This window comes from Neofelis nebulosa, chromosome 2 (assembly GCF_028018385.1).
Source record: "Neofelis nebulosa isolate mNeoNeb1 chromosome 2, mNeoNeb1.pri, whole genome shotgun sequence".
Classification (NCBI taxonomy): Eukaryota; Metazoa; Chordata; class Mammalia; order Carnivora; family Felidae; genus Neofelis; species Neofelis nebulosa.
Genome location: NC_080783.1, coordinates 187,583,626 through 187,597,664, shown reverse-complemented (window position 1 = coordinate 187,597,664; position 14,039 = coordinate 187,583,626). Strand labels below are relative to the sequence as shown.

Genomic DNA, 14,039 nt, shown 5'->3' with positions numbered 1-14,039 from the left:
TTGTCAGTGCAGAGCCCGACACAGGGCTCTAATTCACGAAGCCACAAGATCATGACCTGAACAAAAACCAAGAGTCAGAGGCTTAACTGACCGAGCCACCCAGGCACCCCTGGACTTTTTTATGGGCTTTTTACATATAGAGTTCCTTCCATTTTAGGGATGCGAGACTTGTTATTCCTCCTGTCTGAAACATTCCTTCCCCAGGTATGCTGTGGCTATTTCCATCATTTAAACCTCAGCTCAGATTTCAAGTTTCCAGAGGAACCTTCCCTGACCGTACTACATAAAGTAGTCCCTCATCCTATTACCCTATTTTATTTTTTTCATAGCTCCTGTCACCATCAAAATTTACACCGTTTCATTGTTTATATGCTCAGTGTTTCTCTTCTTTCACTAGATATAAGCCCTACCATGAGCCATTTGTATCTCATTCACCCACTGCATCCCTAGAGCCTAGAACAATGCCTGATACATACATACATTTATGTACCACGATTCTCATAGAAATAAATCTATCAGAGGAGCTAGATATTAAACAAATAATTACACAACCAACTACAAGCAGAGTCAAGTGAGGCAGAGGTGTAGGACTCCTTCCCATTGCTCTTTCCACTTCTGGCTCCAAGGGCTATTCCCTTCCCTGTGGGCAATTTCTGCAGCAGGACCCTGGCTTCTTCTAGACACTGTTTAGAGCCCAGAGGATTCACCCAGAAATCAGGTCTCAGGAAAAGGGTAAAGTTTCTACCTCCAGACCCAGTTCTCCATAGTTCTGGGGTCTAGGTAGGCTTGAGGCTGCAACTGCTACACCCCTGTCCCCTCCAAGCCAGAACAGGCTACCACACTGATAGCTAACTTGTGCAGGCTGTCTGCTCCTCTAGTCCCTGCTGGGTTCTTTGTCAGGCCTTGGCTTGGAGTTTGGTTTCCTTAATGTCTTACCAGGCCCTGACTCCACCCTCCATGCTCATTGGCCACGTGTCTTCCATGTTTGCAGGCTGGTTTGCAGAGGCTGAAGTTGGGAGCTGTTTACCCTGTCCCTTCCGCCCTTCCTGAGGGCCTCCAGTTCTAGATGTCTCTCTCTCCAGGGAGATTAGTAAGTTTCTTACTTTGAGAGAGAATTCTTCCAGCTGCTCCCTGCTCAGGGCCATATTCTTGGGCCTTTTGGTAACCCAGTCTAGTGCAGTTAGCTCCCGGGCTGGTGATGTTCTAGGGAGTTGGCTCCAGGAAATCCCCACGAGAGGGGAGCTCCATCAGAGGAGGTGCAAGTGAGGGTCCAGACCTCACTCCATCTTGGAAGCCATCCTGGGATGCTCCACCTTGACTAGTTTATCTCTTCATCTCCGACGTTTAGCACAGTGCCTGGTGTGTACTTAGGAACAAGGGCCATTAATACCACTAATTAATTTAATACAAAAAAATTAAACGTGCCAGGCAATTTGCTGTTCTGCAAGGGTTATCGGTGCTTCATTTAAGCAGGTCCCATTACAATTTCCATTTTACAAATGAAGAAATGGGTTCAAAGGAATTAAGCGACTTCCAAGGGACAAAGCTCTGCGCTGTTTTTATAGCCCGAGATGCAACAGAGCAACATAGAGGGCAAATGCCAGAATGCAGGCAGCATCCGAACACTGGCCACCCCGTGGGAGCCAAGGCCGGTGATGAACCACCCCCTTCCCCGGGCTTTCACACTGGGATGCCAGCCGGCTCCATTTCTGCTCAGCACATACCGGAAGTGTTCCTGCCGGCCGCGTTTCGAATGCGCACGACCGGAAGTTTCTGTCCGCGGCTCATCGGGGCTAGGGGAGCAGCGGCAGCGGCAGCTGGGGAATCCGGGTGTGGAGGTGCTGGGGCTTAGGAGGCAGACGGGGCCGTAAGGGAGACCCAGGTGGCAGGACGCAGGCGGAACCCCGATCGGACCCGGACTACTTTCCTCCTAGCGGCCCGCCCCTTCACCCCGCCCTGCTTGGGGCTGGAGTGGCTCCGCCTCCTGATCTGAGCTGTGTCCCTTCTCAGGCACTGACCCTTGACCTCGGGGCGCTCCTCCATCTCTCAGACACGATGGCTACAGGCGCGGATGTGCGGGACATTCTAGAACTTGGGGGTCCAGAGGGGGATGCAGCCTCCGGGACCATCAGCAAGAAGGACATTATCAACCCGGACAAGGTAGCAGGGGCGCCTGAGAGCCTTGGGTATTGCGAGTGAAGTGGTGGGGAGGAGTGACAATGGGAGAGAGATGAGGGAGATGGTGGGGTGCTGCACTTCTAGTGAGATGGGCGGTAAAAGGTGTGACATAGGGGGCAGAGACTTTATGACATGGGGCAGAGATGGTAGGACACCCATGGGAAATGGTGGGGACCAAGAGAGTGTGGCACTTATAAGAGATGGGAGACCACACAAGAGTGTGACGCTTGTAGGATACTGGGGGGGGGGGGGCAGTGGCACCAAGTCAGCGTGACATTCTGAGAGATGATGGGAAAGTATTTTCTATTCTGACAGATCGGGGATCTACTCAGGTGAGGAGGTGGGGTTGGGGACAGGAATGACTTGCTCCAACTAAGGGTGCCCCTGTGAGTGGGTTTCTCTGCTTTCATAGTGTGTCATTGTACCTGTAGGTGCTGTTTGGTTCAGGGATTGAGCTGAGCTAAGGAATTTTAAGGGAAGGGAGTCTAGGTTGTGGTTTCTATCTTGTGGTTTCCATTCTCAGAAAAAGTCCAAGAAGTCCTCTGAGACACTGACGTTCAAGAGACCCGAGGGCATGCACCGAGAGGTCTATGCACTGCTCTACTCTGACAAGAAGCAAGTATTAGAATCCCAAGTCCCCCAGGCTCTGGTTCCCGACCTATCTGCATGTCCCGATCCGTCTGCATGGTTTTCTCTGCCAGTTCTCTCTCCAGCTGCCCTCCCCAGCCAGGGCTCCTGCTTACTTAGTAGGATGCAGGATTTGCTCCGACTGGTCATTCTAGGACGTGACTTCCTTGCTGTAGGGTAGATCAGCTTGGTCCCAAAGGCTCTCTACACACTTTCTTACTCTGACTTCTCATCTCTCTGAACCTTGCTGCAGGGATGCACCCCCACTGCTACCCAGTGACACTGGTCAAGGTTACCGCACAGTGAAAGCCAAGTTGGGCTCTAAGAAGGTGCGGCCCTGGAAGTGGATGCCCTTCACCAACCCAGCCCGCAAGGATGGAGCTATGTTCTTCCACTGGCGACGGGCAGCTGAGGAGGGCAAGGATTACCCCTTTGCCAGGTTCAATAAGGTGAGCCACCACCATATGGACATAGGCCAAGATTGCTCACCCACTCTGAGCTACTCACATGACCTTTCAGCCTCCTGGGGTTGGCTCCAGAGGCACATTCAGTCTTTGTTTCAACCATCGTTACCCACTCAGTCCACGTGGCAAATACCTGCAGGGTGAGATTTCGTGGGTCTCTTCTGCCTGTGGGATCCTGTCCCTTCCTGGACCTGATCTGGTTTTTGGTGGCTGCTCTTGGCCCTTCAAATGTCACTGTTCCTCAGCTGTGTCCTTGTCTCTCTATACTTTCTCCCTAGTGTATCTCATTTTCTTTGAGGCTCCAGTTGCCTGCTGTATACCATTGATCCCACTTAATATCTCCAGTTCAGAGCGATATCCAATCATTTACTTAACGTCTCTCCCTGAAAGCCCCACAGGTACTTCAGATCAAGTAGGTACCCTTGAGCAGAACTCATCTATTTCCTGTCTTTCTCACCCCAAACCCATATCAGTTAATGGCACCACTATCCACCCAGTTGCTTGGGAATGGGAAGTTTCCCACCCAGAAACTTGGGAATCATCCTTGACTTCCCCTGTATATTCTCCAATTATTTCAGTCAACAATAGGACAGGGAGGTAGGGAAAGACAGATAGCGAACATGTAAGCAAATAAATTCGATTCTTTCAGATTTGGGCCATCAGTAAATTGAAACCAGGATATGAATGGGGTATGAAATGAATTAAAGAGTGAACTTATAGGCATAGGGGAGGCCTAATTTAGATAAGGTGGTCAGGTTGGGCCTCTCTGAGAAGGTGACATTTGAACTAGATCTCAGTGATACATTTAATCATTGAGTCCTGCTGATTTTGTTTCCATAATAAACCACGTTTGCCTTTGTTCTTCATCCTCTGTGCTAGCACCCTAGTCCAAGCTGAATCATCTGTGGTCTAGATTACTGAAGCTCAGAGCAGGGCCTTACCCACACTCCACCGGCCAGTGAGAGGCAGCCGGGATAGGCTAGGATTTCCTAAGCTGTTATTCAGGCCAGTATACAATATAGTGTCACAGTCCCTGCAGCCTGGAGCAGCCTAGATTTGGGGCCTAAAAGCACTAAGGGCCTAATCCCAGGACTTCAAGTCCCAGCTTCTTCCCCCTCAGCCCAGTGTAGCCAACTGTACCTGGACAACTCTGCCTGAATGGCTCACAGGCTTCTTAGACTGAGCACATCTGGGTGTGACCTATCATTCTTGCTTCCCCCTTCCCCCCAGGAGATCTGATTTTCTTCCATCTCACCAACATCTCAGCCCCCCGCCTCCCCCTCCCAACCCCCCACCCCAGGTCTGGTGGAGAGAGAGGCTGGAAGTGTAGGATTGAGAAGGGACAACCAAGAGGTGAGGTGTTGAGGTGATGGGTGGGAAGGTTGGATGAGATAATTTGAGGAGAAGACAAGAATGTTCATTTTGTATTTGATAAATGCTGCTCCATGCCAAGTTAAGCCCTGCGCATTGAGGACACAGAAATGCACCAGAAACCATATCTGCCCTCAGGAAACTCTGCATATTGTTGGGGAGGACATGAGGAGAGGCACAGGCAGTTACAGTTTGGTGGGATATGTGCTATTTTGGGAGGACCTGAAGGCCATGGAAACTTCCTGGAGAACTTAGAGCTGGAATTGAGTCTTAAAGGACGTCACCAGGCAATATTAGGAAAGGAGTGCAGTGACTTTTTCAGGCAGAGGGGCCAGCATGAGCAAAGGCATATATAAAAAACCAGTGATATGCATGGCATGCTGTAGGCATTTCCCTGTTGGTGAAGCCCAAAGCCCAGGGTAGGACATGGTGGAAGGTGAGGCCTGAGAGGTCAGCAGGGCCAGGCCAGGCAGGGCTTGGCAGCCAGGCTCAGGACTCTGGGCTTTGCCCTGATATCTTTGAGTAGCTGCTGACAGGGACAGAATGCAAGTTGGGGAAAGGGGCAAAGGGGGAGAAAGAGAATCCCAAGTAGGCTCCATGCTCAGTGAGGAGCCTGATGTGGGGCTCGATCACAGAACTCTGGGATCATGACCTGAGCTGAAATCCAGAATTGGACACTCAACTGACTGGCAACCCAGGTGCCCTGATACTGACAAAGTTTTAAGTAGAGTAGTGTGAGGATCTGATTTGATGCTTAGAAAGATCATGGTGACTACAGATGGAGAGGGAAGCAGAGTAAGGTGAACTAATGGTGTTCCCTCCAGTACTGCCAGTTGCTGGGGTCCACTCTCAGTCCGTGGCTCTCCAGCTGCTCTCTTACTCACGCCCAAAACAGGAGTGAGCGTCTTTCCTCATCCCTCACATCCAGTTGCCGAGTCCTGTGGTTTTTAACCTAAAATTACATCTGTGCCCTTTTCTTTACCTTCCACTGGTGCTGTTTTAGTTCAGTCCTCTTCACTTCTCACCTGGATTATTTCCAAAACCTGTCAGCAGGTCTTTCAGGCTCTTGTTTAATCCTGTCTGTCCTAAATGCTGCAAGAGTGGTCTTTATAAAAGAGAATCGTGGTCATTTCACTGTTCTCTTTCAAAGTAACCTTATTGTCTCCTGTGACCTCTTCCCTGACCAGTGTTTGTCCCCACGCTGGATCAGATGTCACTCACTACATTCTAGGCATATCTTTGTCATCAAACTCTCCACACTGGACTAAATTATTTTTTTCAGCTGAACTGTGAGCGCTGAGAAGGTAAGGCCACTGTCTATCTTATTCAGCACTGTGTTCCCAGCATAGGTCTAGCGGGCCCATGATAAATATTTATTGAATGAATGAATGTCTCCCTCACTTGACTGTGAGCTCCTTGGAAGCAGGCCTGCATACACAGTTCCTACGGATTTTTTTCTTTTTTTAATTAAATGTAATTAAAATACATAGGAGAGATATACTTAAGCAAGCCTGGGAAATGAGAGAGACTTCCCAGAGGAAAAGATCGAAAGGATGAGAAGTTATCTTCATAGAGGAAGGAATGTGGAACTGGGGATGCATTTCAGGCAAGAACAGCAAAGACTGAGGGGGAGAGCCTAGCAATGTTCCTGACATTGCTAGTCACTTATTTGAAACTTTGGATGCATGAGGGACAGTAGCTGCAGAGAGAGGCCGGGTCATCTACATGTGTTTATTGGTTGATTCTGTAAATATTCATTGATACTTAACAGTGTGCCTGGCCCTGTGCTGAACCCCAAAGATAGGAAATAAACCAGACAACCCTTGTTCTTGAGGAGTTTGTGACTTATCTAGAAGGCATTTTTATCTTAGTTTATGGAGAGCTTTTGAGAGGCTTAGTACGAGGTAGTTGGGTGACATGATTGATACATATTCTAGAATAGTGCTTCTCAAATTATCTGTGATGAAGAACTTTAAGAAAATATTTACAATCCATCAGAGTCTGATAAAGATAGTAAAATTACAAGAAAAGACAAAATACAAGTCCACGTTTCTTCATACTAGGTTCAGTAGCATGTGACTTCTGTGAAATTGTTATAAAGGTTTCTAAATGCCGACTCTTGATTTCCATACTTACATAGACTAGTGGGACCAGTTTGCAAACAGCACAGGTTTGCAGGCTGTCCTCTAAGCAGTATTGGTCAGAGAGATCACATCTTGGCTGCTGATGGAGAATTGCTTGGGGGAGGATTGAATAGAGGCAGAGAGGTCAGCGGGGAGGCTGTTTTTCTGATTCAGGCAGTGGTAGTGGTGGTCTAGACTGCGATCTGGCTGTGAAGATAGAGATTCTGGAGGTAAAATCCACAGATTTGTGGAAGGGGAGGGGTCAAGGGTAAAGATGGGAATTAAAAATGCTTTCTAGGCTTCTGGCTTGGACACCTGTGTTGGCTGATGGTGACATTGACTGAGAACTGAACTGGAAGAGATAGGAGTTTGAGGGAAGGTGATGAGCTCGGTACTGAACACATGTATATATTTTTATTGAGTTATAATCAATATGTACTGTTCATTTCAGGTGTACAACATGGTTCATATTTGTATATACTGCAAAATGATCACCACAATTAGTCTGGCTAACACCCATCACCCGAACATATTCAGTTTGAGGTGTATGTGGGACATCCAGTAGGATAAGTGCAAGAGGCAGCTGCATATAGTGTCTTGAGAGCAGGTTCAGAGCCAGTGTGGTTTTTGATTAGAGAAAAGGGACTTCCCTAGTCCAGCCTAACATTGACTCCTTCCTGGGGAAGGAGTGGCGGTGGTCCTTTTTGTCCCTGAAAAAGGTCTGGAGGTTGGGCTATGGCAGAGGGGAGGCAGGGGCATGTACAGGGGTGCATCTGTTGGGAGAAAGATTCAGGCCCCTTTTCCTAGAGGTAAGTGACCTTTGGCCTGCTCTGGGGGAGCTGCAAGTCTCATTGTCACCACTGGGTGGCAGGAATGCTTCAGACAAATGTTCCAGTGGACCAGGGGATCCTGGGCCTTTCTCCGTAGCTCTCTGCTCTACTCCAAAGTTAACCTTTGGACTCCACAGAAGCACTTACATGTGGGCCCCTCCCCTTAACCATGAGGACAGGAACATGCATCCTGTTACCGGGGCTCTGGTGCTGAAGGCATGGTGAAGCTGCTTTGGGACTGAATCCAGAGGTAGGCTGCCATCTTAGAGCCTGGCGAGTTCTAGTCGAGCAGTTTGTTTCCTCACTTGGAAACATCATTTCCAGGCTGCCCTGTGCAGGGGCCTAGGAAGAGTGTTTTGCTTCGGTCCAGCTTAGAGACTGGCAATAAACAGGAGGGGCTGTGGCAATAAACAGGAGGGGCTGTGACCACAGGAGGCTGGAGCCCACTGGACGTGACATGACGTGTCCTCCCTCTGTCCCTCTGTGCCAGTAGACTGTGCAGGTTCCTGTGTATTCAGAGCAGGAGTACCAGCTCTACCTTCACGATGACGCTTGGACTAAGGCAGAAACGGATCACCTCTTTGACCTCAGCCGCCGCTTTGACTTACGTTTTGTAGTTATCCATGACCGGTATGACCACCAGCAGTTCAAGGTGAGCTGGTGTCATGCATTTGCATGTGTGTCCAGACCCTGGGCCTGGAAGGCCCACTGCCTTTATGCTACGCCTTCCATATGCTTCTGGGTCTTCATCCTCCCTTCCTGCCATGTCTTTATCCTCAGAAGCGTTCTGTGGAGGACTTGAAGGAGCGGTACTACCACATCTGTGCCAAGCTTGCCAACGTGCGGGCTGTGCCAGGCACAGACCTCAAGATACCAGTATTTGATGCTGGGCATGAGCGGCGGAGGAAGGAACAGCTAGAGCGCCTCTACAACCGGACCCCTGAGCAGGTCGGCCCTGAGCCTCACTGCCTCTCTTCCAGGTCCTGAAGCCCTTTGCCTCTGTCCTGCATGCCCTCATTTCCCTCTTCTGCAGGTTCCCTGCTTCCTCACCTATCCTCCCTCAGGAGCCTCTGTCCCTGCTTTTATAGCTTTTCCCCTCCCTCATGGTCCCTTTCCTCTCAGAGTCCCTTACAGACAGCTCAGTGCCCCTGCGCCTCACTCCCCTGGGCACCTGCACACACTTCACGGCATCTCGCTTTCCCAGGTGGCAGAGGAGGAGTATCTGCTGCAGGAGCTACGCAAGATCGAAGCCCGGAAGAAGGAGCGGGAGAAGCGCAGCCAGGACCTGCAGAAGCTGATAACAGCAGCAGACACCACTGCAGAGCAGCGGCGCACGGAACGCAAGGCCCCCAAGAAGAAGCTACCCCAGAAAAAGGAGGCCGAGAAACCGGTATGGAGATGGAGTCCAGCCCAGGGTGGGAGGGCTCTGAGAGCACCTAGAGCTAGCAGGGTGTTGGGACTAACACTGGGCCCTTTCCCTGCCACGCCTTGGTCTCCATGACTTCTTCTCTCCCAGGCTGTTCCTGAGACCGCAGGCATCAAGTTTCCAGACTTCAAGTCCGCAGGCGTCACGCTGCGGAGCCAGCGGGTACGTGCCACTTCCATCATGGTGCTTGGGCCCTGGGCTCTCCACAGCCCACTTGCTGCAGCCATGGGGCTGGAGCACCAGGCGGGGCTGTGCCATGTGCTGCGGAGAGAGATCGCGGGGACGTGGCCGGGCTGAGGTCAAAGCACTTGCGCCCTTGCTATATTCCACTTGCCAGCTATTTCCTTTTCTGATGCAGAGCTCCCTTCCCGGGGTTAACTTCTCTTCCACTCCCCTTTGCCTTTGGTTCTCCCTCATCCTTAGCTACTTGTGGGGGAGAGGGCTTAGCAGTCTGGGTCATTGCAGATGAAACTGCCAAGCTCTGTGGGACAGAAGAAGATCAAGGCCCTGGAGCAGATGCTGCTGGAGCTTGGTGTGGGTGAGTGGGGGCTGAGCCTGCAGGACCTACCCACCCAAGGCTGCCAATCAAGGCTGGGCAGGGGAGGGCATTTTCTGTTGCTGGCCTTCCCGCCGCACACACTGGCTCTGCCTGTGCCTTCTACCCACCGCCTGCAGAGCTGAGCCCGACACCCACGGAGGAGCTGGTGCACATGTTCAACGAGCTACGGAGCGACCTGGTGCTGCTCTATGAGCTCAAGCAGGCCTGCGCCAACTGCGAGTATGAGCTACAGATGCTGAGGCACCGGCATGAGGCCCTGGCCCGGGCTGGCGTCCTAGGGGGCCCTGCCACGCCAGCATCAGGCCCGGCCCCAGCCTCTGCTGAGCCAGCAGTAGCTGAACCTGGTCTTGGCCCCGACCCCACCAAGGACACCATCATTGATGTGGTGGGCGCACCCCTCACGCCCAACTCGGTAAGAGCCTAGATGGGCAGTGGGGAGCATGAACAGGCCCTGCACGTGAGCGAACACACGAGTGTGTACAGACCTGCTCCCTCTAGTGCCCGCAATGGGAGTGGTTACTCCGATGGGTTCTGAGACTGAGGGTAGGAGTGGGTGGCCAGTGGGCATCGCCTTCCCTGAGAGTGTGAAACACATGCACCGAGTGTGAATAGAGACTTGGGAGCCATTGACCCCAACACCTTCTGTGTCTTCTCAGAGGAAGCGACGGGAATCGGCCTCCAGCTCCTCTTCTGTGAAGAAAGCCAAGAAGCCATGAGAGGCCACACGGGGTGTGGGTGATGCTGCTGTGTAAATAGAGCTGCTGAGTTGGACTGGGCTGCTTCCTTTTCCTTCCCACCACTTGTGATGCCCCTGGTTGGGAGGGTGGGCAGGAGGGGTCACCTCACCCACTCCACGGAGTGGCATTGGGACTTGCCACTATTGAGGCCCTTAGCAGCCCTCTAACCACTGCGGTTTTATCCCAACAAATGTACTTGGTTCTCTACTCAAGATGGTTCACACACAGCAGTGGCCTCAGATACCAGCAACTTCAAACATTGTCGTGTGCTCAGACAGCCCCTGTAGCCCTGTGACTATTCAGTGAGGGTCTCACAGGTGCTCCAGTGATTGCCATCCACACTGGTGGCCTTGAGCAGAGCAGCCCAGAACATGCTCTAACCTTTGTACGTATTTTGACAGCATCAGGCACAGCAGCACCTGGTCCACACACACCCAGAGCCTCGTTTCCCCGACTTTATTCAGTGGCACGTTCACAGCGGGGATGGGGGTAGACACAAGGTGGGGCCTGATCTGTCCTGGAGCCCTGGGGGCACCACACACCATGCACTACAGATGGGAGGGGGCACAGGGGGGCTTGGTGGCCCCGGCAGAAGCCTGTGTACCAGGGAGGAGGCGGTGAGTGCCTGGGTCCCCCTAGCCCAGGCCCACAATGGGAGGGGCTAATACTGGGCTGAGGTTGGGGGGTTGGGGTGGGGGCCACAAAGTGTCTGCTCCAGAGGGGCCAAGTGGCCAAGCCCTTACCCCGGGCACAAGCCCACAGGGCAGGCTGGGGGACACTCTGGATGTAGAGCTGTGCCACTCTCCCTTTTCCCCTCTGGTGAGGGAAAGGAGGGTTCTGGGCTGGGCCAAGCAGCTACCCTGTCCTGCCCCATCCCGTCCTCGGCCAATCAGAACGGCTTCGATGTCTGCTTGAAGATGAAGCCTTGATACGCAAGTGTCTTCATGATGTTGGCAATGTTCTTGCAGTCATCTAAGAAGAAGAAGAGAAGACATTTAGATGGGCTTCAGGTCATTTCCCTCTGTGCCCATAGGTGCCCTTACATGGGTGGCGATGGGGAGCAGGGTCAGACTCAAGAGCCACAGGCTCCAAAAGAGGGAGGGGGGTCCTGTCCCCTGGTGGCAGCATCTCCAGCCTCAGGCTGGGCTGGGTGATACTGGGCCGGCGGGAAGCCTGGTCTCAATGCTGCTCAGTCCCATAATTCATGCTGGAAATTGGCCGGCATGTCCCGCCCCGGCCCCAGCGGTGATGTATGGGCGCCGTCGCAGTAAGAAAAAGGCAGAGTAAATGTGTAATTTCTCCCTTGACGGCCCCCGGCCGCTGGGCGATCCTTCTTGTTGCCGCCGCGTGGGGACGGCCCGTCCGCCACACTCCGTCTTCCCGCCACCCGCCTTGATGTCTCCATTTCATTACTGTGCGGCCATTCATCACGCCCACGGCCAGGGTGACTTTGCCGGCACTTGCGTGTGTGAGAGAGATGTGGCCTGGGCCATAATCACTGGTAACAAGGCACAAGTCTTGGCACTTTTGAGCTGGGGCCCTGGGAGACCTGCTCTGGGGCCCAGGCTTGTGTGCTCCAACAGCAACTTGCCTGGGCACTTGCTCCTGTGCAGCCAGTGGAGAGGGCCAGCTTTGTGGTCCTTTGATACTCTGGCCAGCGATCTTCTACTAGACATGCATGTGTACTCAATCTAAACCCTGCCTCTAGCTGTATCTAAATGTCTGCACCTGCCAGACCCTGTCACAGCAGTTTCTCCAGTACTGGTCCCTGTAAGAAACTCCATGCTCAAAACTCCTAGAACCGTGGCAGCTGCAGGAGCAGGTACTCCAGGGCTTCAGGATCATGGACATGGGCCAGGACTTGTTTTAACACCACCAGCAGGAGGTGCAGCTGCCCAACACTTGTCCCTCTACATAAAGCCAAGGACACAAATGGCCCAAGTTGCCCAGGGTTTTTCTGTTCCATTGCTCAGAGCAGCAGCCAGATCCCCATCCCTTCCACCTGCTTCTCCCCGCATACTTCTCCCACCTCCCATAGATGCTCCTGGGCCATAACCAGGACCTCAGCCGCTACCAGCCCTCATGGGATCGATGCTGTGATTGCAGAAACATACTTCGATGTCATCATCAGGTGTGGGGCTGTGATAAGGTCAAGGTGGGGTCAGAAGGCCTCAGCATCTGTCAAGGGCCAACCCCTTTCATTAAGCACCTCCAGCCTGCCTTTACTAGAACCTTAGACTAGGAAATGGGGCCCAAAAAAGCTAGAAAAGGACTGTGGGAATGGGAGTCTTGGTCAGCCTGGGGCCTGTGTCACTAGTCAGACATGACTCTGTAGGCCCTATTTAGAGCAGAGAAGTCACACAGGGTCCCATCACATAAGACCTCAACATGAATGTACCCATGGGGGATGTGGGCATGGAAAGGTGACACAGGCCTCAGACACCTTTTCCCTCCAGGGACTCAGGAAACCATGAGGGCTGGTCTGAGGCAGGACAGTGGGAAGACGGATGGGTGGATAGTGGCGGCCATGGCAACTCCAGACGTGACCCATCCCCGTGGTTTATGGGCCGGACACGCACCCCGCTCTGCTGAGGCCCCGTCATTTGTCTCCCTTAGTGTGTATGCCTGTGCTGGGGGGGGGGGGGGGGGGGGGGGAGGGGCTGTGATAGGAGGAGTGAGGCAGCTGACAGAAGGGGAAGGGGGCAGGAAGATCTGGATAGGAGGGGCAGGGTGGAGATGGGGCAGGAAGGGCCCCAGGAACAGGAGGGTTTATGATAGGGTCCAGAGGCTATGACGGTACTGTCAAAAGGGCTATGATAGGGTGCTTTTCTTTCCAAAGAAGTCTGGCCTTGTCAGGGCACCTCCAATCCTTCCTGTCTCCTGCACTCTGGGGACCATGGCCGCTGTGCATATTAAGAATAAGTCCCCTCGTTATCTGCAATTACCCAGCGGCCACACACCTCATTTCTTCCAGCAGAAAAGAAAATTAGTTTTCTATTGACTTCATCTGGCTCCTCCCTCATTGCTGGACAAATTGCTCAATCTGCCTCCCCTGGCCCAAGTGATGTGCCCAGCCCCTCCCCCCAGGCCACCAGCCATACAGTGGGCAAGCACTAACCTCCCACCTGTGCTGGGCCCCAGTCTGTCCTTGACCTCCCCACACTTGACACACTCACTGGCTGGCTTCATCCACCCCTGAAGATCGCTGTTTCCAGCCTACACCTCTCCTGAGTTCTGGAACATCTCTTTCTAGATATCCATACAAACTCAAAATGTTCAGTAATGAACGAATTTCCTTCACCACATGTCTTCACTATCCCAAGAAACCTGAAAATCAGGCTTGACACTTTGCCCTCTCTCTCCCCAAATCTCAAGTATAAACTGTGGATTTTATCTTCTTGTTCTGTCTAATCATCTACTTCCCTTCATTCTGGCAGCCACCCCCCAGTGTAGACCCCCTCCATCTCTTGCTCTTGCACAGCCTGTCTTCTTTTTTCCCCCTCTAATCCATCCGCTTGTAGCCCAAGTGATCTTTCTTACACAAATCTGATCACATCCTTGTCTCTTTAAATCCCTTCAGTGGCTCCCCCTGCCCTCAGGTTCAAAGCTCTACTCTTTAATATGACTTAAAGGTAAAGGCCCTGTAAAAACGGGTCCCTGCTCTCGCTGGTCTTACCCCTGCCATTCTCTACCCCCAATCCCTGTTCCAATCTCAAGGAACCAC

General features: G+C 52.3%; 2 protein-coding genes across 8 annotated transcripts in view; one reads left to right on the top strand and one right to left on the bottom strand.

The window, feature by feature from the left end:
• Positions 1-1,756: 1,756 nt before the first annotated feature.
• Positions 1,757-10,349, top strand: DMAP1 (DNA methyltransferase 1 associated protein 1). Its single transcript, XM_058717667.1, has 11 exons — positions 1,757-1,838; positions 2,011-2,160; positions 2,702-2,793; positions 3,059-3,254; positions 8,087-8,245; positions 8,374-8,541; positions 8,798-8,983; positions 9,110-9,181; positions 9,485-9,557; positions 9,695-9,990; positions 10,235-10,349. Exons 2-11 carry the CDS (start codon positions 2,056-2,058, stop codon positions 10,292-10,294), a joined length of 1,407 nt encoding a protein of 468 aa, XP_058573650.1. The 5' UTR covers positions 1,757-1,838; positions 2,011-2,055; the 3' UTR covers positions 10,295-10,349.
• Positions 10,350-10,756: 407 nt separating this feature from the next.
• Positions 10,757-14,039, bottom strand: part of ERI3 (ERI1 exoribonuclease family member 3) — a 127,905-nt gene continuing 124,622 nt past the window's right edge. For all 7 annotated transcript variants that reach the window (XM_058717680.1, XM_058717677.1, XM_058717679.1 and 4 more), the window contains one exon: positions 10,757-11,287. In XM_058717680.1, the coding sequence (XP_058573663.1) occupies positions 11,205-11,287 (83 nt within the window). In that variant the 3' untranslated portion in view covers positions 10,757-11,204. The remainder of the gene's footprint in view (positions 11,288-14,039) is intronic.